This window comes from Platalea leucorodia (genome assembly GCF_965183815.1).
Source record: "Platalea leucorodia genome assembly, chromosome: 6".
NCBI lineage: Eukaryota > Metazoa > Chordata > Aves > Pelecaniformes > Threskiornithidae > Platalea > Platalea leucorodia.
The window spans coordinates 77042529-77060583 of record NC_138828.1 but is presented as its reverse complement, the minus strand read 5'-3'; the positions used below and the strand labels follow the sequence as shown (position 1 = coordinate 77060583).

Below are 18055 nucleotides of genomic sequence, written 5' to 3'. Positions count from 1 at the left end.
AATGGCCACGAACACTCATGAGAGTTTACAGCGTGACAGTGAAAGGCACGCTTGTCGATCCCACCACCCTGGCTGGGCAACCATGGAGACAAAGCTGCCGACAGCCTTCCACGCGTTTACGGTAGGTGGCATGGGGTAGGCATTTCCTCGAAACAACAGATCCTGCTTTTGACATTGCACTGCTGACTGCCAGAGATCACTTGTAGAAAGGGTCAAAAGGGCCATGCTCATCTGTTTCTCAGCAGTCATGGGCAAGAGCATAAAACTCACTAGAGCAAAGTCAAATTCATGACAGTGTTCACCTTGCCCATCCTCAAGGTCTCAGTCCACAGCCCCCCCAAATTAGAAGAATGACTCTTGCATATACTCATTCTCAAGCTGGCTGTAAAAGGGAAGGAGCAACTCTGCCAGCAAAGTTTGTCATCCTGTGGGAAGTCCCAGAACAGCTCTGGTCCACACCCACTCACTCCTACTAACAGATTGCCCAGTCAAGACATGGAGCTGTCTTGGCCATACTGGGAGGCATCTTAGAACTGCAGCATCTCCAGCTGATGGGCAGCAAGGATCTGGAAGGCTAGGAAGTGGACAAAAAGCCACTAAATGTCCGTATTCCCATACTGCATGCTCTCAGTTTCCCTTCATGCTGGCTCCAGCAGAAGTTGGCTGGGTTAGACAGGATGGTGTTGCTTCAACACCCACAGCCCAACGTACCTGCCACACCATAGTGCATCACCAAAGCACGCATGGGCGTGAGACAATGCCTGCCTCACAAGGCGGCCCTAACGGTGCTTTCCGCAAGAAGCTTTAATGTGAAACACGCTTGCGTGGCTGAACATGTGTCTGTATTTCAGATGTCCCAAATTTAGTCTACTAAACTAGCTGTGTGGACAGGAGGCTGACATACTCTCGAATCAATGGCTAAATATACTTGCTTGGTGATGTTCTGAAAAGAAAAGGACACTATAGAGCAAACACTCAAATGACATTGAAAATGCAATCATTACAAGCCGCACTAGTGAGAACAACAGATATATTTGAAATAGATGCAAAAATTAAAAGTTTGTCATTTCTGTACACTAACCATTTCAAGTCCAAAAACCAGACAGCCTCAGACCCTACGGCAAGGCAAATTCAATAAAAATTTAATACCCCCCCCCCCAAGAATATATACCTATTTGAAATGAATCTAGAAGAAGACGTATTACAAACTGGACAGAGTAACCGAAGCATTTCAGATTCCTTCTCTCATGTTTCACATTTTTTTCCACATTCAAACCTATCCTGGTCCTGGTGCTGTGCAATGAAGTTAATACACAAAGGTTTAAATATAGAGCAGTTACTAAATTTTTCATTGTTGCATAATGACTATGTAATCTGGCTTAATAACATACATAGGGTAAAGTCAGAGAAGAATCTCTGCACCAAAAATTCACTTCTGGAGTCAAATGTTCTCCAGGTACATTGTGAACCAAAGTGGTCTGGGCTGAGCCCACAACGCTGGGTCAGAGACCCCTGCGGTGAACTAACGGTTGTGTTTTCTCCCTAAAGAAAGGTGATTTTAACACGCTACCAGACGTGAAATTCAGCATAAAATACAGAAGTGAGCTAACTGCAATTTTAAGATGCTTGTGTTTTTACAGGAAGACTCTTCACAGTTTTATTTATGAAATGCAAATACCTGCGTACAGGGAGCACTCAAGTTTTAGATAGAATCGGCAAACACAGAAGCTCAGGATCCTTTGTGACATGCACTGGTCAGGATGAACACAGACAGCATCATTATTCATAAACTTATCATTATTTCAAAGTTTTTAAGAAATGCAAGCCAGCAGTAAAAACTTCCCCATTGCAACTTCAGGATTCACCAGCCACCAAGATAAACATCAGAGAGAGGAACGCTGCCTGCCTTCTGACTCCAACATCAACCCTTTCTTACTAGAGCTTGACACAGCAAGTCAGGATCTCTGAAGGGCTTCAGCTCTTTTTATTTTATGCACAGTCACACTCTCGAGCAATGACAGAACTTTCTGGCAAATGGCTTTAATGGTACTGAAAATTAAATGTGTTCTTATTATTTTGTATATTCCTGGATGTCATGGCCATACATATAATGTAGGTAAACACATAATTATATACCCCACTCTGCTTAGTAGATGTTAGTACTCAAGCATACTTGCCTCACTCCTCCGTAAGCTAACACTTTTCTTAAAGTAAGTGTCAGGAATGATATATTTACAGCTCTACAATACTTTTTATAAGCTAGCAAAGATGATACTGTACTAATTAAAACACATTTGTTTACAAAGGCATTTGAAGAGATTATATATAATGTCCATCTTAAGAAATCATAGAAATTCAATCATATAAAATTGGTTCTGAAGAAACCTATTTATTAATGGTCCAGACAGAACCTTCTGTAAAATATTAAATACAATGGAAGATAAGAACCCTCCACCGAAGTACAAAATCCTGTCTCTTCCATAATTATTTCAGTCAGAAACACTTTCAATACTTTCTACTCTACAAAGGACACCTCAAACGCCTTTTTTTTTTTCCCCAGAAGAGGCTCTAGCTCATACACAAGCTGCACAATCTATTTCAACTACACAACAAATTTGCTTTAGTGAAAAGGAAAGAAAACCTCTTAGTATTAAAGCACTGTACCATAGCAAGGCACCCAGTGTGCCAGTTGCTACGAGATGTGTGAAATGCTTGCTCACAGCTGAGTGCCTCAGAGTCAAACCAGAATATTCAGTAGCGCCCTTACAGCAAACCTCTTGGCTTTTTATTATCCAAGAAAAGATAAGCCAAACACCAGTGTTCTGCATTAGATGCCATTTTTTTTTCCATATGAAGAACAAAATCCTGAAGCTTGTGCTGCAGGTGAAGATTCATCCAAAATTTGTTCCATATGGCATTTTTTGCCCGTGTCTAACACCTCATAGAGGCCTCTGCAACTAAATTCAGCAGCAAAGCCCGGGAAGGCACTGTGGCAACTAACAGGCAAAAAAAGCTGCGAATGCCTAATTGCAGTGATTGTTAGTGAATTAAATGCAACAGCCCTACAATCAGTGCAACTGCCTGCTTTATTTACTTTAGTATTAACTAGGAGTTTCATCCTCCTATATGCATTTTTGATGTGCTGAATATTTTTGTGCATCTGTTTTCCTAAAGTGAAACCAGCCAGACAGCTTTAGCAGCCAGGTAGCTGATGGTCCTGGGGTACCTCTGAAGTATCCAAACACAAGACATCAACTGCCTACGAAGGCAATGGCTGCAAGCCTATCTTACCATCACTAGCTTAGTCATCTGCAGGTCTTCATGTGAATATTGCTCAGAAATGTCTGGTGCTGTTCCTAGCACTTAGGAAGACAGAAGAAAACCTCTGCTGCTTGCTATACAGCTTACCATTTCAATGTTTTGTGCATTTTATCACTCTGAAAAATATTTAAGTTCTCTATTTCACTATATATAAATGCACACTGCAGCATTCACAGTGCATTTTATTTACTTTCACTTGGTGCCACTTCAGCTCACTTGCTGAGCCAAGACTCCACACTTTTAACTTTGCCTTTTTACCTTCCAAAAGTTGCAGCTTGCTCACATTTTAGAACATATGCATGAAACGAGAACTTATTCCTACATCTTTCAGCAAACATAAGTTAAGGGAAGTACCTGCAGTGCCACAAATGTATGCATTTTTGGCCAGCTAAGCCTCTTGGCAGCAGTGTGCAGAAAGCCAGCAGGGATGCAAGCCCAGCAGGTGAATGCAGGTGAACGCTGGCTGGTCTGCGAGAGGGAAGCTGCTGACTCCCAAGAGAGGGGCTGCCTGGCAGACCTTGCTGCCCACATTGCCCTTGTCCCCTCTCCCTCCTTTCCCCATCCCTCTAGCAGCTCCCTGCTGAGTGCAACGCCTATCCTAAATTACGAGCACTGGGCTACATCAATGTTTCTTCATCTCTCAAAATGCCTATAAGCCGACTTTGATGCTCCTTGCGCTCTGGTTCCAACCGGAGGGTGAGCTGTGGTGGCCCATGTGCTACCCTAAGCCAGGGGCAGTAGCTAAGATGGGCAAGTGACAGCAACTCCCGAGGCTCGCTTTGGGCTGGAATGACTCCGGAGAGCAACCTGGACAACACCAGTGTGAGACGCCTGACCGGAGCCTCAGCAGCTGGTGGCTGGGCAGACCACCCATAGGCTGTCCCTCCAGGAATGTACCTGCCTGACAGCAGCAGACAGACAGACAGACAGACTGATGAGGGTCCCAGAGCCACGCTTGACTCTGGCCAACAGAAGAAATAAAAGCCCTGTGACACAGCTAGTGCCTGTTGCCGTATTGTTCCTCCGCCTTCTCCCACCCAAGTTCTCCTCCTGCCGCAGGGAGCGAGCACGGGCTGTCGGAGGCGTGCGAGGTGTGACACAGGCATCCCCCCGCTGCTGCCACCCCGCCGCATGCCCGGCCACGTGCCTGAACAGCCCGCAGACCAGCCCAGCAAGGCGACAAAGTCAAATTACAGTGGTTGGTTTCCAATCAGTCCTTTTCCTTCACGGGCTCGTGATGGGCGTTCAGAGGAGCACTTGTGCAAGGCAGCGCACGGGCAGGACCATCTCAGCAAGGACGCCAGGGCCGGTGGGACGCCAGCAGCTCTGACTGGTATGGGTTTTAACTGCTGGGGAACCGTAGCCTCGGGCTCCCCAGTATTAACAGCTGCAGGACCCACATCTGACCACCCTCCTCTCCTCTCCTCGTTTTTTTCCAGGCTCCTCCCTGCAGCCAGGCTTGTCCTCACAGCTTTCCCCAGGCTTCAGCCCTCCCGCTGTCTTAAGCTGCTCTTATCGAAAGAGCAGCCATGAAAGGTTTAACAGCCCCTCGTCGCCTCAGGTCTTGGAGATAAGTAACAGCAACACGAAGAAATTTGAGATGTGCTTCTCCGAAAATGTCAATAGGAATTTACGAACTATACAGGGATTCCCAAAAGCATCACAAGCAAACGTAATGGCAGCTGGATATAATTTGTTGTTCCTGGATGGTGACCATCTCAAATTTACACGTACAGGATTCTCCATCCTTTGACCAGAGGCAATAAAATCTCTGACCTTGCCAGAATGTGAGGCAACAGAAATCAAACATTATGGAAACAGTAGAAATCCCCTGCAGTAAGTTTTTGCCCTTGTATGGATTTCTTTTCCTCTGCAAAAAAAAAAAAAAAAAGGAGATTCCAACCTATATTTTAGCATTGCAGCCTTCAGGTCTTGCTCATCTATAAAGAAGAGCTTTCTATATTTTAAACCTTCAAAGTCAGTGTTAGACAAATATGAACAATTATTACACCTATAGAAAAGATATTTCTGTTTCAGGTGTCATCTATTTTTAGCCCTGTTATCTACTGATTATCTTCTAACATTTACCTCTCAAACACTTTTAAACAGTAGCAAGAGAGGTATCACCTAGTACCACGAGCTCAGCATCACACAGTACCTACCTAATACAGGCAGGTGGACAACAGTGCCTTGTGGGGAAATACGCGAGCGATGCACACACTTGAAAACAGAGTCCACAAAAAAATAATCAGCGATGCTTTTAATAAACTTATTTAATACTTCATTCATGCAGCCTTCCACCCATTTGTTTCGCACATTAAAATGCACACATTGCAACTTAGTAGTCCTCCTAAATTAGACCTCTCAAACCCATCTGTCTTACTGGCACTCAAGTTTCTTAGATTACACTGCAGGGAGACTAAAGATTTTAAATTTGTCTGTTACCTCAGAACAGTGACAGACCCAATTAGATAAGGAACATGCCATTGCAAGATCATGCCATTCCGGTATCAAGCAGTTGTAATTCCCACTTGAAGTTACACGGAGGTACACACGTACTTACACACACTCCCCACTGAAACCCCGAGAGTGGATTAGGACTCGCCACCATTTACACGCGTGCAGTAATGCTTTGGTCCTCACTGGTGGCGGAATACTGCAAAGCAGATTTGCACAGCAAATCCTAACCCACAACATCGGTCTGCAGTTCTGCAATAGGTGTGTTTTCAGCTGCCACCTTTCATGGTACTCTTGGAATTAATTTATTGAGGACTGCTGAGCATAGGTCGAAGAGAACTGCATTTATTTAAACAAGGAAAAGCTGCATAACAACAACGGGTTTGCACTGGGCTTACACGTGGAGGGGAACAGGATGGTAACTATAGTTTTCCAAAAATTAACCATTCACCAAAAGGTGGTTGGGGAGGATGCAGTCAGTGTCCCCCACAAGCGGCGCTGGGGAACGTGTATGTCCCTCGCACGTGGCACTTAGGGCACAAGGCGCAGCGTGGCTCTGCGCACACCAGCTACACGTTCATCGACTGACAACACCCCAGAGCAAGTCACTGCTTACAAATCAGCTCATGGCTTGAAACCGGCTTTAATTATCAGACTGTTTCCCCACATCAAAATGCTAAGCAAGAACATCATGTCTCAGGACAGTTGCCAACAGGAAGGATCTTTAAAAAAAGCGGGGGGGGGGGGGGGGTGGTGTGACTACAATGCTTAGAGAAGCCCAGAGAAGTTGAGCTGTAGCACAGCACTAAGTAGAGAGAGCACGGTACAAGGCCTAGCGAGCTGCTTCTGCCTAATTTTAAACCTCCCTATAGACCTAGTTATTTTATACATATGTCAAATGAGGGGAGAAATGTGTTCAAGATTTATTTTTTTTTACACCACTGTATGATGCCAAATTAAAGGAGAGGCAAGTCAAGCTGAATTATTTTAGCTAAATGAAAAACATACATTGCCATCACACACTGAGCGCAAGGCCTTGGGATGGCAGACAGCCGGAATTAAGCAGCCTTTTTCCGTATCAAGTTAAATGAAGAGTGTGAGGCATTAATATCTGCAATACTGGATACCTGTGACCGTGGTTTTATTGTCTGTTGTACCTCTATATCCAAACACCAAGTACTTACCAAGCATCCAATTTAACTAGCCTGACAAATGCTGTAGGGACTCCACGTTCCCACGTGCACAAGGCACCAAAAGAAACAACAGCAATTCACACCACCGTTTTAAAACCTAATCAGAGTTAAGGCAGTTAGATCTCCAGCACCTAAACAACCACTTTCTTGTTCTCAGAGGTAGGAAGTTTTAAGCTCTGACTGGGAAATGAAGTATCAGAAAGGGATGTTCAGTGCTATGTCTTACTTCCATTTTTGCTTTTGCTAATACTTCCTCAGCACCTGTACCTACCAAAGCTTCGTGGCCATCTTAGAGGGAGTAGCTAATGGTGGCAGCTTGAGCACGCACGAATGAAGTTAGTTGGCTTTTGGGGGAAAGGAGGTGGTGGATGTTGCTGTCTTTTACCGCTGTAGGTATTTGAGATGTCCTCCAACGAGACAGTTGGGGTGCCCTGGAACGACAGCAAGGTGCCTGTTCCAGCCAACCGAAGGCTGTTTCAGACCCCAGCTGAGAACACCAAAGCAAAAGAAGAAATCACGCTGAAGTAATTAAGAATACACGTCCCCAAATGTCTTGCTGTATGTCTCCAACTCCACCATTGAAACCTTGTAATTAGAGGTGGATAGAAAAGACAGTGAGGTGTATATAAAAACAAATTTAGGGGAAGGATTAAATGCACCGACTGTAATTAAAAATGGTCTCTTCCAAGGCTACAATGGGTACTCTTACTTTCGTACGAATTAAAAGCTGAGCAACACTTATGTAATATGTTCCCCCCAAACAGTGACAAAATCTGGCATCACGGGACAGTGGAGAGTTGCAGATATCTGACAGTCCTGCCTCAAAGTTTAGATTTAGCTTGCCACAGCACAGATAGTGCCTTGTTTATAATTTAATTTCCGTCCTATTTCGCTTTCCATTGAACATTACAAAGCTGGTTGTCTCTGTGCCAGACAGGGTGCAGTCGAGCAGAATCTGAAAATTTTGGGATGATAAGGTATGGAACAGCTTTTCAGAACTCTTCCCCCTTTCCTCCTTCTTCTTCTTCTTCCTTCCCCACAAAACTCAGCCCAGGTTTCTTAAGCGCAGTGTCCTGGGGTTATCTGGCAATGGAAGGAAGAGCCAGAAGTTTGGACCCACTTCCCGTGTGAGTATGTAAAGTCGGGCAGTGGGAACCAAGACACCTGACAGTCTGTTTCAAATACCTGTTAGCACCTAAAGCCAATAACTGCTTCTAGCCAAACACACACAACAAGCTCCCAAATTTCCCTAGCAGAAATTATTTGCTCCACCCATGCTGTTCATTTCAGCAGTCAACACAACAGCACTTACCAATCCGGATTAAGTCAGCTTTCTTGGGGGAATTACAGGGTTTGCTACCTTTATGTTTTGTAAATACCAGCTAATGTGGTATGTAAGACACACAGTGTCTGTGCAGCCCGTATTTGCAAACACTGACAGTACGCCCAACTTCAATAGGAGCTGCTGAGTTCTGGCAGCAATTGCATGCCAGGCAGGCCCCTTATTTAGCACCTTGTATCTTTATTTAGTTACCTCAATTGAAACATCAATGAAAGAAAAGCAGATACATTTGTTAGGCATTAATCCCAAGGCAGCAGTTGGGAGGAGAGGACTCACAAGTAGTTCTCCAACCTTTTAGAGACGTTTTACCACATTCAGTTGTGGTCTTTGACTGTTCCCTGAATCTTCTGCTTTCTTTCTATAAGGTAGGACTTAATATAGGCTTTCTTAATGGAGGGCATGTAGCCTGTAACTAGTTACTAGTTTTCAAGTAAGAGGCATTCAACAGATGACCTCATGTCCATACATCCTAGAGCACACCTCTTCGGTGTCAGCTACACCAATCTCCAGGCACTACACAATCAGTTACACTAATTTGTATAGAGAAAGAATTATGTAACATAAACGAGAATTCAACAATAATATTAGCCACTTGCCATCCTTTGACAAGACCTGTCACGCTGCTCCATTCAGCAGGATGCGTACATAGAGCAGCGCACACCTTTCAGTTTCCACCTCAAAACACAGCACTCCCTGAAGTCCCCAAACAACCCTCTCCTTCCAAAAACAGGGGGGCGGGGGAATATCTTATCCATTCTTGTGAATTGCACAGGTCTTTAGGACAAGAAAAGTCAGTTTTAACTGGATCACATGCATGGAGTTTTTATTTGGGTTTTTGGGGGTTTTCTGTTTGTTTTTGTTTGGTGTTTTGTTTTTTTTTTTTAAAAGGCCCAAATTGAACTACTGTGAAGGAACAGCATTATGCTTTTTCATGTGTATGATCTGCTGGCTAAATGTTCATGCTCAGTACAGCTTCTGGAACCTGAACTGCACCCTCTGTAGCTGCCTGGATGTGATGTGGGGTTCAGCTTGCAGGCAGGCATGCACAGCTCCTACCAAAATCCTCTCAGCAGGGCGCAGAATTGGGCCCACAGCCTGCCACATGCAAAACCACCATGTGTACCGAGGGGAAAACAATAGATTAAAAATTAATCGACCTGCAAAAGAACTCTGTGTAGTAAATCTAAGCACAGCGTCCACCGACAGAGACCGTGATGGGAAGGCAGCATGAGCTGTAACAGGAAAGTACACATTGTTCCATATAGAAAGAGACATTTTGACTTTGGGACCGTATGTCTGATACTCAAACGGGGTAAGCAGCCCACAGAAAGGAGCACTGCAATGAGCTAGAGATGCCAATACAGCATGGAGGCAGGGAGAGGAGGGGACAGGACAAGCAGCCCACAGAATATAGCCACCTCTTCCAGCCTAGGTTGCTCCCTTAGTGTCTACTCCAACCAGGGACATTTGTTGATCAAAATTTTGTGCTCATGACATACTTGGGAGAAAATAATCCAGCCTCCTGCAGATTTGGTGTGAATCTTGAGTGCAGAGCCAACCTTGCCTTAAACAGCGGAGCCAAACTGCTGGCTTTCAGGTGCATTTGCCACCTCTTCAAACCATGGCAGGTACCACATCCGTATACCCGGTTTTCGTCTGTGGGTTTCCACAGACTTGACTGGTTGGGATTCAGCCAAGGATTCCCATCGCGTTACATAAGACTCATTTGGGAGGCCAGCTTCTTAAAGCCCATTAGCTGCCCAAATACCTTTCATTAAAAAAAAAAAAAAAAAAAAAAAAAAAAAAAAAACATTCCAGCTCACTTGCCCAGATGTAGCTAAGCAAGCTTAAAAGGAAAACTTTTTTTTTTTTTTTTTTAAATACCTAATTCAACAAATCTTTTTCTCCTCCAATCAAGACAGCAGTCACCACCAGGCATCTAGTCTGTACGGTCCTGAAAGTACCTGGAGGTCTGGCCCATCTATCTCCATTTTGTACAAGACCAGCCCACTCTTTCCACCACAGCAGATAAGAATTGGCCAGGTCAATTAGCAGATGCTGAGAACATAAACCACCTTTCACATAGTCCATTAGAGGCCGACACACAATGGACTTATGTTTGGAAAGAGGGATGAACAAATTCGAGTGGAAAAAACACATGCACTTGGTTTCTCGCCCATCTGCTTTCTTCTGGCTGTTCGGCTGGCCAGGAAGCACACGGCTTTCTGGAGCCCAGACCCAAGACTGCACTTAGGCCCCACAGTTCAAAGCCGACTTCAGCAGGAAAAAGGACATCACAATTTAGTCAAGACTGTATTTTAGTCCATTTTTCATTGCCGAATAAAAGCTTTGTCCAAAGCATGAGGATGTGTACATCTCTGACACCTGGAATATAACTTCCTGAGAAGATTAACTTCCAGGCTTCGTCTGCTTAATATACCCCTCCTTTCCAAACCAGCAGTCCAGGTGGGAAGACACTTCTGTTGGGAGTGCATAATCAGGTGAGCTGCTGCGTGCACTGAAAAGACAGCAGTTCAGTGCACAGGCATTTATAGTAGCTATTGCAGTATGTAGTACAGGACAAACCACAGGTTCGGATATTTGCGGACTGCCTAGAGGTGGGGAAAAGGTAAGGAAAGAATAGCATTTCAGCACAAAGCTTTAAACCTTCTAATTTCTTTAGTTCCATGGATTTATCAGACTCAGAAACATGGGACATTTCAACAAAAGCATAGGACTAAATTTTCAGGTCTGTGGGTCCAGTTCTTTATAGATTTTGCTAAACAAGCTCCACAAGAAAACTTACCACCGCAATTTAAGACACAAACACCGCTACATACTTTGCCCCTCTGTTGGAAACCTGAGGTTCAAAGACAGTTAAAAGGGGATTTGAGCTGAGACTCAGCCTCGCGCTGGCTGAGGCACTGCCATTCACCTGCCCACCACAGCGGGCATCCTTAGAGAGGCACTCACAGCTGGGAAGGGGGTAGCTGTCTTCTCACAAAGGCAAGTCAGACTCTTAAGACATTACCTTGCTTAAGCAGTACAAAGGTATGTTTATTGCAGTTCACCACCTCACACCAACCAGATGGTGTAAAAAGTTCCTTACTTGATGAGAAAACCAGAAGAAACAGATATAATAGGGAGGTTTTCTGCTAGTAAGACAAGGTGGTTCCCATCACTAATGCAGCAGCCACATTATCTAGATGGTTTATGTATAATCTGGACATGTCCTAGAAATAGCAGCAGCTTTTACAGACCCATTATAACAATGAGGTCTGTACCAGGTCAGTAAGACCCATCCAGTGCAGCACTCTCCAGGCAACAGCAGCCAAAACTGGATGCTTAGGAGAAATATTAAACTGACAAAGAAGTGAACTGTACTGTTCTGTCCCGTAAATTAATACCATCACTCAAAGAAGCGATCCCACCCTCTCCCTGTGCTGGCATTTGGGTGTGCCTGTGACAGTGAGCTGGGTCCTGAAAATGAACTGGCTGAAGAAGCAAGCTTCTCCCCTCCCTCCTGTGCCGGCAGCAAGCAGGACCCAGCAGCAGCAGCCTGCAATCGGGCTGGGTTAAACTCACGGTGGAAGCACAGCAGCGAGACCCGTGCTGGGTGATCCCTCCCTGGAAGTGCTTCGCCTCCAGCAGCCAGCTAGGGGATTTCCTCAGCTACTGGCTGTACCTTAGCCATTCAACGTGATGGATCAGGGCAGGTGTATCTTTATGCTGCACACCAGTACTAACCACAATGGTAATTTGTGATTTTGAAAAGGCAGCCCACAATAAAAATAAACATTAAGCATTGTTTTGGTATGCTGTTATTTCAATGACTTTTCAGTTCTGTTTCAAAACTTACAAGTTTATCAGCAACTGGCAATTACATGCTTTTCATTAACCCTGCAGTTTAGTAACATGAAGAACCGCAAGACAGAATTTCAAGACGTCCATCTATGCACTCTATCAGCTTACACAAACTCTGAACTGCAGGTAACCCTGGCGGGTGAAATTAATGTACCAATGAATGTCACTGTGCTCCTGGCAAGCTCACCTGCACTTCTTCCATCATGAGAAAACTGACTATCTATTAGAACTTAACTCCAGAGGCACCTACTTTATTTACTTTATCAGCTAATATTGTACATCATAAAGCTCCCATCAAAAATACATATATTTTTCATCAAAGCCTGCATTTATATACAGATATCTACTTCATACACGATGATGCACTATAACAACCTTTTTTCTGGCAAGGTTTTAGGTTTAAAGAACACAAAAAGCACTACCCAAAATTCAGGACTGCATTGCCTTCTGCACGCACGGGAACACTTTCCGTTTCCACCTGATCAGCACTGTAAACAATGCATACATTAGGCTCATTTGGGAAGAAGGAAAGATTTTTTTTCTTCTACTAAAAGATTTTGCAAGTCACTATGTCTCATGTATTGCCCATCCTGGTCTTGCACTTCTAAAAATTCAGGGCTGTCCCACTCAGGTGATCCAGGCCATCTCCACAGCAGTCTCAGCTCCCTGCAATACAAACTAGGGAGCCCTGAACAAGGGAGAACTGCTCCCTGTCCCACCCAACACCCAGTGACTGAGCAAAACTCTTGTGCACTTCTCCTTCTTGGAATAACTTCCATAGGAAAGCAGGGAAATGCCCCTAGAGCACACCTCTCCCAACAGCAGTGCCTGGTTTTTACCTCCACCCGGCTCAGCTCGCCAGCTTTTGTCAAACCTGCGCCTAGGGACCTGGGACGGGATCTGCTGATTCCTCCAAGCAGGACAGCACTTGCAACCCAGATGCTGCACTGCTGAGCACTCCCGTGCTCAGGATCTCCGGTCCATCCTGCCCAAAGGCATTAATCAGCTCCCTCTTCTAATTATACTCCCACTCCTTGCCCGGAGTTTACTATTTTGTGGAATGCAGGCAGGACAACTTTTACCCCTGCTGATCTGCCCCTTCCTTCCTTCTTGGCTAAAAAAAAAAAAACCCAAACCCACGGAGAATAATACAAACAGTTTGACAGAGGCAGGAGATAATCGTCCATCTAGATCAAGCCGTACCATGGTCACTCAGCCAAGGCACCCGTTCAGCTCACGCGGCGCCAGCTTGGGGACAGCAGCACATGGCTTGCTGATTTCAAGGCACACTTCTATTAATTTCTTTGTTAATTCTTAAAAGCTGTTCTTTAACATCATTCAGTTTCACAAGCTATTTTCAAAGACTTGGCCATAGAAATGACTTGAAGTCCTGCAGCAGAGCTCCTCATGGCCAGGCAGGAGTGACATGACTCTGTCACCGAAGGAGCCCTGGCGGGTCGGTCCCAGTGGCGGGTCGGTCCCAGTATCCCTCCCCAGAGCTCCATCTGCTTCCAGCAAGAAAGGAGGGACCACGGCAGGGAGGCGTCGCTTCCTCCCGCAGCCCCGCGCAAGCTGAGGGGACAAGTCCACACGTGAATGGCAGCGGGCAGATGACTCACGGCCTTCACAGAGCTGTGCGAAGATCTCACTACAGGGGGATATACTAGATCTACATTACAATGTAAAAACCAAAGTATAAATTGATACAAATAAATGAGATTATGCTGTCTTTTTAAGAATTCTTGGGGTTTTTTTGCTATGAAAGTTGAATTCCTCTGTACAGCTGTCAGGTTGGGTCGATTTAAAAACTGCCTTGCAAAAAGTCATCATTACCAATGTACTTGCTATTTACATTGCTCTGTGAAAGACTACTGATATAATGCTCTGGATGGAAACAATAACAAAAAATATATACATAAATATACACGTATATATTTGTCATTAAGAACTAGTTACGTCCGAGTGCCACTCTGATTGACCTGTCTGTAATTATTAAAATATCTTCTAGAACCTTATCCGTCCTTAGGATAGAAGATTTCCTGCCTTCCTACTTTATATTTAAGGGGTTTCCCGTTTCATGGCTCTGAGATGCAAACCTTAATCACACAGGACCAAAACAGGACTGCCATGAGAGGGGTAAGTCCTTACAGAGTTTCCCTATAATGAACACACACTGAAGTTCTGAGCAGGGTATTCTAGGGAGACTTAAAGCAGAGAAAAAGGAACTTTATGTATGAATTGCTGACAAACACTTTACCATAATTGTAGTCTGAATTCTATCATATAATGAGAGGTTTTGTTGGAATTATGTCTCTGCTTCCATTTGTCTTCCTCTGAGCATCCCCTCAAGAGCATACAGAAAAGAGACCGAGCAGCAGAAAATGCAAATTAAAGTAGTGGTGCCAAACGGCCGAGTCTGCACACACCAAGAGATCAACCACTGCCATTGCCCCTGACGTCAAAACCAGAGATAAAACCTCTTATGTGCAACACCAATGCAGAACCTGAACAGCACCGTGTACCAGTACACAGCTACGGTGGCTTTCTGGTTAGTGGCAGCTCTGGCCACCCTCATCCAGGACACGAAGGCCCTGTAAATGAGGAAGCCATTTCCCTGCCCTCCAGTGCTCAGTCCAGCCCACAGACACCACGTGAGGGACTGGGCAAGGAGGAGGATATGAGCAGCCATCTCCTCTCTTCCTCCTGGACGGGCTCCTGTGAGATAACCAAGTGTGTCTCAGCCAGAAGCATCATGGCAGTGGTGAGTCAAAGGCGCTGGTCCTGGAAAGGATACACCTCCAAAATCAACATCCAGTGCTTCACTGCCAGCAGGGCAGGGCTGCGCCGGGGGAAGAGGATGGGCTCTGCTGCAAGGACCAGCTGCTACGGGGACTCACTATGGCTGTGAATCTTCCATTAAACTTTACAAGATGCTCGATGGATTTTAATGCAGCTTTAGTAAAACAGAGTGAAAAACAGTACGATCGGTATTATCAGCTCACACACCCACAGTGCTAGAGGAGGGGGTTGTCAAAAAAAATTAAAATTACAAGAGTTCTTCACACTAACACATTAGGTAACTACAATTGTGCATACCTGATCTGCTTTTGTCAACACCTGTTTGCACACACAAGGATCTTGCACTAATTTGCAGGTTCTCACCAGGAATAATAAAATCTGGCTTCAAGTATAGTGTAACTGTAGGAGGTACAGCAAGCAGCAGCGGTTACAAATATTAGTTGTATAATCACAAGACATCATACCTTGCAGGTTATCTATTTTGACCTTGAGACGGCAGAGAGAGAAAAGCTAGCAAGGCAAATACTATATGGTCCAGCTACTACAAAGATACAACACAGAACTGAAAGTGAGAACAGAGATTGAACAATTAATAGATCCTTCTTCTGCCCCTGCATCTGCTGCAAATGCTGCTGTGCCTCATTTACTCTACTGCTTAAACATGTTAAGGCAGAGCAGGGGGAAGAAGAGGCAACTCCATGCTCAGGTTATAAAAATGACTTGAAGAAAACAAAAAGAGGAACATGTAGTTTAGATGATGACAAGTCAGTAATGATGGAGCAGGGGAAAAGGAAGAAATGGAACAGAATATCTGGAAAGTGTATGGAAAAAAATGAGAGTGAGAAAGAAGCACAGTTGGGGCCAAAGATTTTTTTTTTTTTTTTTTTTAAAAGAAGTGTGACCAAAGGACAGAATTTTGCATGAAGTTATTTTCCTGAAGACTCTGTCAGCAGAACTTCTGCCAGCTGATTTCACTGCCTTAGCCAATGCACTGCATTCTGCAGCCCAGGCCTGCGTTTGTGAGCCTGAGCCTTCCCCAGTTCCTCTCATCTCTAGGATGACCACGTGGCTATTACGCAGGGCTATAGTTTACTCATATTACAATTAAACTACAGGAAAGCATGTAGGCATGCAAGGGAAGTGATGGTCTAGCTGCTACATAACTGCGGCCACAGAACAACACACAAAAATCCCCCCATGAGTTCAATCTTGTTGTGCCATCGACCATGTTTCATGTATTTAGAAGCATGCAAATAGGTTTAAGTCATATTCACACATACACTCCTTGCTTTCTTTGGATGCATGAAACCTGAAAGACCACAAGCTACACGAAAAAGAACAAAAAACTACCCAAAAGAGAGTTTGTCCTGCTGCCTGAATGGTAAGCGAAAGGCAGTGATCCTGCAGTGAGGTGCTGCTCAGCCGGGGAACTGAAAGCCAGTGCGAAGATGGGCACCTTTTGCACTTGGCAGCTCTCCGTGTGCACCTTCACAGGAGACTTCCTACAGGTAAAAAGCCCATCTGCAAACAAACTCTGACAAGATACAATAGATGGTAAACACTGCCTCCAAAACTGTGCAAACATGAGTTCTTCAAAAATCGGGTCTTCAGGGTCTAATGAATGTCCTTGGTAAGTCAGTACAGCTTTTCACAGCGCTGGATACACAGAACCAGGGCTGCAGCTCGGGAGTTGCTGATTTCTAGCCCACACACAGCTCTTTGGACAGGACACGTACCAGCAAGGAAGCAGACGGAGGGGAAAAACGTATCTGTAGGTACTTACATGCAAGATGAAAATTAACTGCACTTTAGGCATACTTTAAAAAAAACATAGAATAACCCTGTGTGACATACTGTTCCCCAAAAATCATCCACCTTAATCACAAAATACTTTGATTGTACTTATAGCATTTAACACCTCTAGCAAACAGTTGCTGCAATCAGTTTCTTTATTAGTAACAGTATGGTTAACCAGTTACAGCATCAATCAGTCCAAAGCTAATTATCAGGGGTGTTTCAAAAACAGCATACCAAGCAACAGAAAAAAAGCCAAATAATAATATACCTATTAGATTTTAGTTGATAAAAAACCCCCAACTTAATAAACTATTTAGTGCAGAATCAAAACAATTTCAACAAAATATTCTTCAATAAGCATGGTAATTCTAATGTCAGCCATACATCTTTTAATTTGCGTTTTTCTCAAGACTTACCTATGTTTTTCTAGTTCGTTGTGTGATGACCTATTGAAAAGAGAAAAGAAATATTAGAGAAAAGAACAGATACCAAGATTTAGAAAATTTAAAAGACAACACCTGCATAAGTTGCAAAAGAGTTCTCTCAAACATGTATTTATATGGATTATGAAACAGCTTCGGAGTTAAATTGCTTCACTTTTACATCTCTTAGATACTTCAAGGTATCAACTTAATTTCCATGAGTAAACCGTGGGTTTGGGGGAGAATTATAATAAATTTGCATTTATTAGCATTCAATAGATTCAGAGACAGAATTGGACATAAAAAACTGAGCAGGTTAGTAATAAAAACAGCCCACAAGATTTTTATCTGTGAAGAAAAATTATGAGGGGGCAGAAAGTGTTAGAAGATCTAAATGGCAACAGGTAAGAGTAAAAAGCACCCAAAAAGCCAGCTTTCAAGCCCACAGAGAAGCAGAAAGAAAAATCAGCAGCTAACCACTGCTGTTGCTGTTGACATCTTAATGGCAAAAATAGAGGAATCCTCTTAATTCTTCCAAGTCTATAAACAGAAAAAAAAATAAAATAAAATCACAGTCCCTGAACTGACCCCATCAGTATGCTATTCTCTTCCAATCTACTATGATTTGAGGGGTTTTTTTCCGCCCCAATGGATGCCTCGGGTTTTTTGCCATTAGAAGGCAGCCTAACTTCTTGGAGGATTATTTTTTCAATTGATTCGGCTGGAAATATTGATTTTATTTATTTATACAGCTCAGATTAAAAACATTCCTAAAATGAAGTTATTGTCGCCACTTCAAAACCAGCAACTTCCCAGACCTTTAACTTTGTCCAACTGGAAACATTGCCAGTACGTAAGGA

At 44.0% G+C, this 18055-nt stretch overlaps 1 protein-coding gene across 3 annotated transcripts in view; it reads right to left on the bottom strand.

Moving 5' to 3' along the window:
* The window catches only part of MXD4 (MAX dimerization protein 4), a 39788-nt gene that overhangs the window by 12184 nt on the left and 9549 nt on the right, over positions 1-18055 (bottom strand). For all 3 annotated transcript variants that reach the window (XM_082314894.1, XM_082314896.1, XM_082314895.1), the window contains exon 3: positions 17190-17219. In XM_082314894.1, coding sequence (XP_082171020.1) covers positions 17190-17219 — 30 coding nt within the window. The remainder of the gene's footprint in view (positions 1-17189; positions 17220-18055) is intronic.